Source organism: Apaloderma vittatum, unplaced genomic scaffold, assembly GCF_000703405.1.
Source record: "Apaloderma vittatum isolate BGI_N311 unplaced genomic scaffold, ASM70340v1 scaffold10178, whole genome shotgun sequence".
Classification (NCBI taxonomy): domain Eukaryota; kingdom Metazoa; phylum Chordata; class Aves; order Trogoniformes; family Trogonidae; genus Apaloderma; species Apaloderma vittatum.
Genome location: NW_009729055.1, coordinates 2833 through 11944, shown reverse-complemented (window position 1 = coordinate 11944; position 9112 = coordinate 2833). Strand labels below are relative to the sequence as shown.

Below are 9112 nucleotides of genomic sequence, written 5' to 3'. Positions count from 1 at the left end.
AGGAAGTTCCACCTCAACATGAGGAGAAACTTGTTGGCTGTGCAGGTGCCGGAGCCCTGGCCAGGGTGTGGAGTCTCCTGCTCTGGAGACTTTCAAACCTTCCTGGAAGGTTCCTGTGTGGCTGCTCTGGGTGACCCTGCTCTGGCAGGGGGATTGGACTGGGTGATCTCCAGAGGTCCCTTCCAACCCCCAACATTCTGTGATTCTAAGGTTTTGATTCTTTCTCCCACCCTTGAATCACTGCTCTCTCAAACCAGCATCAACTCTGGCAACTAGATAAACTCCAACCTGGGCAACACACTGGTGCTGTGAAAGGGTCCATCCCTGAACACAAAAGAAAACGCCCACAGGAGTGGATGACGCGGTGACTTATGCCACCCCATGTCCACATCTGAACTAACATCCAGGCAGCTACTACTGAGCGAAAAGTCAGTTCAAGAGGCATGAAAACCACATGGTCAGCAAAGTGTTGACTACAACGCAAGCCCTCTTGATTGCACAACTGCAACAAGTCCAGGTGCAGAACTGCAGAGGTAAAACAACTCACGAGTCTGAGTGACAAGCAGTATATATATACAGGGACTACAAAGGGTGGAATAAAATCCCTTAAACTTCTGTTTCAAAGGGTTATCTGTGTCCCACAGTTCTTCATTCCTTAAGATCTTAAAACAGTGGAAGCACACATTTATTGCTCACTGGTAACTCACTAAAAAAATAGAAATTGTTTGAACAGATTGAATTTGCTGATAATTCAGACTAAAAGAATCATGTATTTTTTCTGCAAACAGCAAAGCTATGTTTCTTGTGTTTTTTATGACTAAGAGAAATGTAGCCCTCCTTTCGCCTTGAAGACTCTTTCCAATGCAGCCTGACAATCCCACACAGTCCCTGAGCCCACTTCACCAATACCTTCCAGTTCATGTTTCTTATAATCCTTCTCTTGGCATTCTTTGCATGTTTGGCTTGTCAGCACAGCAAAATTATAGAAACATTTTTGCTGGCCAGGACACTTTGACTGACTTTTTAAACTAGGGTAAGAGTTCCAGCTGGCAAACCAATTGATACCTCTCAACTGCTGTGTAAGCTCCTAAGCCATGCAGAGCTGAGAGTGACTAACCCACCGGGCAGCAGAACAGTCCTTTTCTGATGCTGGCTTACAAAAAAATCCACAGGAATACACAGATACTTAAATCTGTCAAATCTGGCTGAAATTGGTTAATGGGTTCAAAAGTTACTAGACTGGGAACTGACGCTGAAACACAGATACTGACAGAAAGCTCTTGTATTTGTACAAAACCAGGCTAAGAAAATACTACCTATAAGACATCTGGCATTCTGATTTTAACCTTTAATAAAAGTATATGTAAGTAAAACTTACATGAAGGTTTGGCTAAATACTGATTTTACAGGCTAAACTCGAAATGCAAAATAATACACAATAAAATTTCTGCTTCAGTAAAATTCATCCCACATTGCTTAAGTGTCTTGATCCAAACTATTATTGACACTTTTAACACAAGACTTTTTCACTTCTTTAGTATGTTCTCTCATATAGCCACATGCTCCAGCAAAAGGCAAAGCTGCTTAATTTTTTTTTTTTTACTCTAATTTGAATTAATACCGGATGAGACTATAGGATTGACTGCTCAAGCATGACTGAAGGGGCAGGAATAAGTAAAAAGTGATAAAGCAGCACAGTCATATCTGTATCGTACAAACCCAAGCCTACGGCAGTGCAGAAGATAGTGCTGAGATTTTATGGGTACCCTCCAGTTAAGATTTAATAACATCTGTAAAGATAACACAGTGCTGATGAAAATACATTTGAACACTTGTGTCTAAAATACAGATCTGATTAGTCAAATCTGGGGATACACCTGTCTCAACAACATTTATTTAAAGAAGTAGTGTCTCATCTACAGGTCCTGAGCTGCCCTTAACAAAGGACATTTGCTATTTTCTGCAATGGAGACTTACCCAAGTACAGGCAAGGGAGATGATTTTGCATTGCAATTTCTTGAGCACGTAAATGTTTCTTAACGGTGATGGGATAATAGGTACCACCTTTGACAGTTGCATCATTGGCAACGATCAAGCACTCCACCCTAAAAAAAAAAAACAAATTTAGGAGAGTTTGTTGGTGAAGAACCACAATGTGCCAAGGACTCTTGAAGCCCTGATGCTCAAAAAGAACCCTCCTCACTTGCACTGCCTCAAATGAACATTGTGACAGCAATCTCAGCACTATGATGATGTCCCACTTCACAGTCCCTTAACTCCCTAAAATAATGCTTTATAGCACCACACTTATCTCTAGCAACAGTTTTGGAGGTACTTTCAATCAGCAGAACTAAATCTTAGCCTAGAATATTGCTCTGTATTTTGAAAATTGCCTTAATGCATTAATCTCTTTCCTTTATCCAACACCAGAAACTCTCTGTGTGTGTTCTACCTTAATATGGGATACACTAACTAAAATAATTAAATAAATAAAAATCACTTCCTTTTAGCTAAGACTGAACAATTAAGATGCCAACTCTGCTGACTTTTTGGGTGTCAGAAAAGAAACACTAAAAATTTTAACAGCTTAACACTGGAAACCGAATCTTCTTATCATCTTCTTATCATCAATAACATGCATCACCAATCTCTCTTACCCAGATACTCGTCCGATGCCTGTGATAATCCCTCCTGCTGGCACCTCTTCATTACCATACAACTGGTACCCTGCAAACTGGGAGAACTCCAGGAACGGAGACCTGGATAACAAGAAATACAACAGAATTTTAAAAACAAACTGGCCATATTTGCCACTGATTCTCACTTAAAAGGTTAAGCTCTAAAATTAAGTTTGGTGGGTTTTTTTAAAAAAATATGCATATTTCAAAGAACACTTCTGTATAATTTCAACTGTGATACTTGCCAGTGTTTATGGAAACTAAAGAGAAAACAAGCCTGTTGCAGTACTCACCCACACAAGAAAACTTGAAGCATTTTCTTTCTTTCTTTCTTTTTTTTTTTTTTTAAAAAAAAAGTACCTACCCAGGATCAATAAGCCTGTCAATTCTCTCTCTGGGTAGCAGCTTCCCTCTTGATATGTGAAGCTTACGAGCTTTTTCTCCACCTCCTGTGACACAATAGTACATTGCTAGATTTATTATGGACACGGATAGATAAATCACCGCTTATATTAAAACTTAGAATGGAAGCACTGATGAGTTCCCAGTTTTTCAGGTATGGACTTTAACAATGAATTTAACAAACAATGGCTTCCACTTCAAACAGATTTAACATATTGATAAAAATGCTTGCATTTCAGAATCTACTCCCATTTCCCCCTCTTCATTTTTTATATATAGTCTTCAGGTAAAGATTTTAATAAATACAGTTGTGCGAAACCTTCCTCTGCTGCTCAGCAATGAACAGAAGGGCTGGAAACACGTGCACAGAAGCATGGCAGTAAGAACTACAAAAAGTACTATTCTCCATAACTCGTTCCAAGCAGCTGTGCAGAATCCAGTCTTGAAAGACCCATCACAATCCAGATTCCTTAGATCACCCCAACAATGTAAGCAGAGTTCAGACACACAGCATTTAACAGCAAGTTTATCTTTGCTTCTTTTCAACCCTTTACTTGAGGTCATCCTAAATCATGTGTTTTGCTCCCTAGAGCGTGGTGTCATTCAATACGTCTGATTTGTTGACACACCTCAGCCTCTTCACAACAGCGCATACAAACACTGTTTCTCTGTGTAGGCAGATCACTGATCCACCTCATCACTCTAAAATTGTCCTCCCTGTCCAAAATAAAGAAGCTGCTATTTTGCTAAGATTTCTCTTGAGACTTCAAGATTTCTTTGTCAGCTAAGCATTACTGAAACAGAGCTTTTAAGCCTACCTTTCCAGCCCTTTCTCTCACCTCCTTCCTTGATCACTACGCACATCATTTCCTACCTGCTAGGCACGTCAGAAAGACCGCAACTTATTTCTGATCCAGCCTGTTCGTTAGGTCTGTATATCCAGCCCAAGACTAAATCCTGTAAATTCCCTTCTATAAGTTTAAGATACAACCTCTCACATCCACCCACAGACCCAACACTCCCATCCAAGTTCTCTACACCCCACATCATGATCCCACATCCAGGAAATTACAGGCCAAACCATTTTACATCAGTTCCTGGGTCAGTTAAGAGACCTCCTGGGGGCTATCACAAGTCAAATGAAGCACGTGACTGGGACAAGCAAGCAGGGATTCACCAAGGGCAACTGTGCTTCACAAACCTGATCATCTATGACAAATAACTTGTTCAGCTGATGTGGGGCGAGCTGTGGGCACTGTCTAGCTGGATATCTCCAAGGACTTCTGTATGGTTCCCCACAGCCTCCTCCTAGAGAAACTGATGCATTATGGTCTAGACATGTGGTCTATGTGGTGGGCAAGGAACAGCCAACACCCACAGGGTGCTGGTAACAGCATCTTTTCAAAATGGCAACGTGTCAAAAGTGTGGGCCCCCAGAATCCAGTATTGGGCCCAGCACCATTGAATATCTTTGTAAGCGATCTGGACAACTGGGTCAGGTGTACCTTCCTGAAGTTTGGTGACCCTACCACACTGAGTGGGGAAGTGGACACTTTGGAAGGGAGAGCCACCCTGCAGAAGGATATGGATCGTCTGGAAGAGTAGGTTAACAAGAACCTCATGAAGTTCAACAAGGACAAGCGTTAAGGACTTCCATGTGGTAAAACATAATCCAGGACTGCAGCACAGGCTGGGATCTACCGAGCAGCTCTGTGAGAAGGCACTTGGCGGTCCTGGTGCGCAACAAGCTCTATATGAGTGAACAGTGTGCTGCTGCAGCAAGGAAAGACACCAGGATGCTGGGCTGCACCAACAAGGACATCACCAGGAGAGATAAAGAGGTCTTCGTACCACCCAGCACTTGTCAGGCCACACCTGGAATCCTGTGTTCAGCTTTGGTCCCTGCTACACTAAAGTATAAGGGCAGGCTGGAGGGTCCAGAGAAGGCCTGGGAAGCCTGAGGAGAGGTTGAGTGAATCATGCCTGTTCAGCTTTGGGAAAAGAAGGCTTAGGGGACACCTTACCACCATCCACCAGTCTTTAAAACACAGCTACAAAGAAGATGGATACTCCCGTTGTACAAGGAGTCACACTGAAATGATCAGGGGTAACAGGTTCAAATTTCTCCTGCAGAGAGTCCAGCCGGACACAAGAGGGAAATTTTTCAGTGAGAGCTATTAGCCATTGGAATAATCTCCCAGGAAGTTGTGCATTCCCCAACATCGGCCACTTTTAAGATTCAGCCAGACAGGGTGCTGAGCCGTCTTATCTTGGCTGTGCTTTTGTCAAAAAAGGTTGGACCAGATAAACAACCAAGCATTCCTTACAAAGACCTCAAGCAAGAGCTCATCATCTGAAACAGGGTTCTTAAAAAAAGTATTCAACATAAATACCTAATTCTTCTCATATACTTAGATGATAGGTAAAGTAATCTCAACTGCTGCCACGCAAAATGGTGTATTAACACCTTGACAGAGCTCCCTGAGACAGTGGAAACACGAGTGCCATATTCCTGCCCTGTTGTCACATAACAGGCAAGAACAAGAAAACACACAGCAGTGACGCAGACCATGATCCTGTAGTTCAAGAGACACACAGGGCACTGCTGAGGAAACTCTACACCCATAAAAGACAAAGGCAGGCCACAGCTTTCAGCATTTACAAACATTTTTGGTTTATTGACCCTGTTAAATATAGTAGTTGCAGTTAATTCAGGTAGTCTTACCAGAATATGAAATACAGATTTCAATTTATTACAGACTTGTTTTTGTGTGCCAGCACAACTACAGCTAGGGTCTTTGAAAAGCCTCTTTGTACATGAAGAGACTACCATGCAACTTGAACAGAAACACACTTGCCAAAACCAGTTTGTTTTAAAAGCAGGCAGCACTGGATGAAGCACGGAACCAGGTGAAGTGGAAAGTGTATCAGTAAAAGCCTTTTATTTATAATCCCATCTATTTTAAAAATATTGCCATTAGAAACACATGTTCCACTAATCACTAAAATCTTAACCAATTAAAAATTAACCAACACTAATTATCCAGTCTTCACCATCTACTTGGTTACTTCTTGACTCTTTGGCAACGAAATTAATCTTCATTTTGACTAAATCAGCTTTCATTAATGTCTGCTTGCAGTAATATATGCACCTGCTGCATTAGGATATTGCTCTGATATTCAACCAGCAAAAAAAATGTTAACACCCTAGATACTGTGACAAACAGCTAAGTGCTAATGGTGTGGACATTCTTCTTAGCTCCTAGATTTTGAACCAAGTTAGCCTGCATATAAACCTTTTCAGATTTTCAACTGACCGAAGATGGTATACCTAGATTTAAACAGAGGAGCTAAAATTTCAGTATTACTGCTATAACCCAGCAAATACGTCTCATCTGAATGAACTGATTAACTAATTTACAGCTCTGGGTGGGTGGAAATCCAAGGAGTAAACCTGTTTACTGGACCAAACTAAACACTATTATACTTACCTAATCTGATTTTTTCTGCTTGCTGTTGGAGTTCCGTTACCAAAGCTTTCATTCGTTCATAGTTTTCCTATACAGGAAACAAAACAGCATTTTAAGTTTAACCAAAAGTGACAGTATTATTTTTTTAACAAACAAACACAGCAGATGTTTACTTCTCTTCCAAATTTAATTTCACCTTATTAAATACTTGCTCTGCATTGTTTTTAAAATAATAACATTTCTACCTATGTACTGGCCTTCCTCAAGCATCCCAAAACATTTAATAAACATCCTTCACAAAAACTTCAAGTGTGTCAAGATGGTAAAAGACTAGTTCGAAATTCAATAAACAAAAATAGAACTAATCATTACAGAGTTGGTGCTATTTTTCAGGTTTTGTTAATTTTTTGTCACAGATTTGGTTTTGCTTTTTTAATGCAATTTTGTAAAAAACACCACGTGGATTCAAAGTAAGTGCTGCTATGTCTCTTGTACCTAAAGATGAATCACCTAGACCAAACTGAATTTGCTAAACGCTTTTTACATTCTTCTTGTTTTGGTAGAATATAAAGATAAATAGAAAGCCTTTAAAAACCAGGAAGTCTAGTCTTTTTGCCAATATCCCTCTTTGAAAAACAAAGACTCAAAGAGTTTCGGATATGAGTAATCCACTCAACATTTCTGTCAGAATTATCCGAACCTCTGTGTGCACATTACAGCAGCTATTTTACCATTTCTTACGAATTAAAAGGTATTAGTCAAGCTTAATTTGTGGGTTTGCTGTTTTTTTTCCAGGCATATTAAGAGCTATGCGACCTCTTTGAAACGTGTAACTGCAATAAAATAACGTAATAACTGCTGCATTAAAAAAATCACAGTTCCTTCTCTCATTCTCATTTGGTAGATGTTAAGGCTCTGAAGTGTGTCAGTTCGGGTGGTTCAGCTTGGTCTCACTCACTGAAAGGCACGACGATGCAATAAAAACACATACGCAGGCACCTCGCATTCAAACTGTTTTAGCTGCAGAGGAAGACTTTCAAAAAACCACATTTCTCCCTCTTTCTAACTGTGACTAGCATGTATTAAAAACACTCTTTGGAAAGATGCTTTTGAAAAATACTCTTTGATCATGGAACAGATCTTCCCAGCAGCTCTGCTAAGGCACATGGAGGACAGGGAGGTGATTCGGAACAGCCAGCGTGGCTTCACCAGGAGCAAATCCTGCCTGAGAAACCCAGTTGCCCAGAGAGGTGGTTGAGGCCCCATCCCTGGGGACATTCAAGGTCAGGCTGGATGGGGCTCTGAGCAACCTGATCTAGTTAAAGATGTCCCTGCTTACTGCAGGAGGGTGGGACTAGATGAGCTCTAGTGGTCCTTTCCAACCCAATGGATCCTATGATAAAGGTAAAAACATGGCCTTAGCAATTTTATCACTTCATATATACAGTTAGTACATAAGGTAAGCATTTAGAGGTCATCCAGGAAGATCAGGGCGACACACTGTAAGCCCAACTCTTGTGCTGCTGTTGGGTCTGGGGAAGGATTCTCCAGGTTCTAAGCAGGTGCCATCTGTGATATGGCTCACAGGCTGCACTTGGGACGGAGTTCATACCACCTAAACACCAGCCAACAACCAACACATCTTGGATACTAACCCCAGTTAACAAAAGCTCTCTGATTTGTGGTGCCACTCTGCAGACTTCTGATGACACGAGAGGTCACCAGCTTCTTCATCTCCTCCCTCTCTTGTACAGTTGTGTCAGAATGTCCACTACATTACTCCCCTTTCAGCCTCTTCTGACACTTAAATTCTTTCCCTTCCTACTCCATCAACAGCTCCAACACCTACCTCTATGACTGTTTTTTCTCACTCCCCACCTGTGAAAGCACACCGCAACGACTTACTGGTGGTTTTACCACTGTCATAGTATCCCCAAACCCGAGAACAAAACACAGTTAAGTCTTTTAATCTGACTCCACTGCTCCTGGGAGAGACTGAACAGTAAGTGCAGCCACGCAACCACATGCAGTACCAAAGAGAACAAAACCTGCTTTTAATCCTTCCTAAAAGGCTCTGTTTACAAGTTAAGATTTTTCCCCTGTGAAAAATACGTAAACCAGACATTTTAATTCCATACTTCAAAAGTCTGCAGTTGTCACGACACACAATTTTATTGTATGTGTGTCCAGCTTCTCCACCTGGCTCATTTCACATCATTACATGTATTTTCCCTGCTTCTCCTTGTTCAGTCAGCCTGGTTTCTCCAAATACATGTACTTTTTGCCCACAGTACTGACCTTAACAACTCATCTATAACATAGGACGAAAAAATAGATAAAAATGGCAGAGGAAACTAAAAGGAACACGGTAATCAAAATCACAGGCTTGTTTATTAGATTCTGAATTAGTATCTCACTGTAGCTACTTCAGCTACTCTTCATAGATATAGACAGATAATCTATTAAAAATGTTGTCTCAATTATTTGAGTTGCTCAAAGTCACTTGATTTCTATCCTTACCTTTCTGGACTTTAACCAGAACACAGCATCATCACACTTTAC

At 40.9% G+C, this 9112-nt stretch overlaps 1 protein-coding gene across 1 annotated transcript in view; it reads right to left on the bottom strand.

Annotated features, from left to right (window-relative positions):
* The window catches only part of MCCC2 (methylcrotonoyl-CoA carboxylase 2 (beta)), a 35461-nt gene extending 28829 nt beyond the window's left edge, over positions 1-6632 (bottom strand). The window contains exons 1-4 of the mRNA XM_009874310.1: positions 6572-6632; positions 3043-3127; positions 2658-2759; positions 1978-2105 (exon numbers count right to left, since the gene is read on the bottom strand). Coding sequence (XP_009872612.1) covers positions 1978-2105; positions 2658-2759; positions 3043-3127; positions 6572-6623 — 367 coding nt within the window. The 5' untranslated portion in view covers positions 6624-6632. The remainder of the gene's footprint in view (positions 1-1977; positions 2106-2657; positions 2760-3042; positions 3128-6571) is intronic.
* Between the last annotated feature and the right edge of the window lie 2480 nt (positions 6633-9112).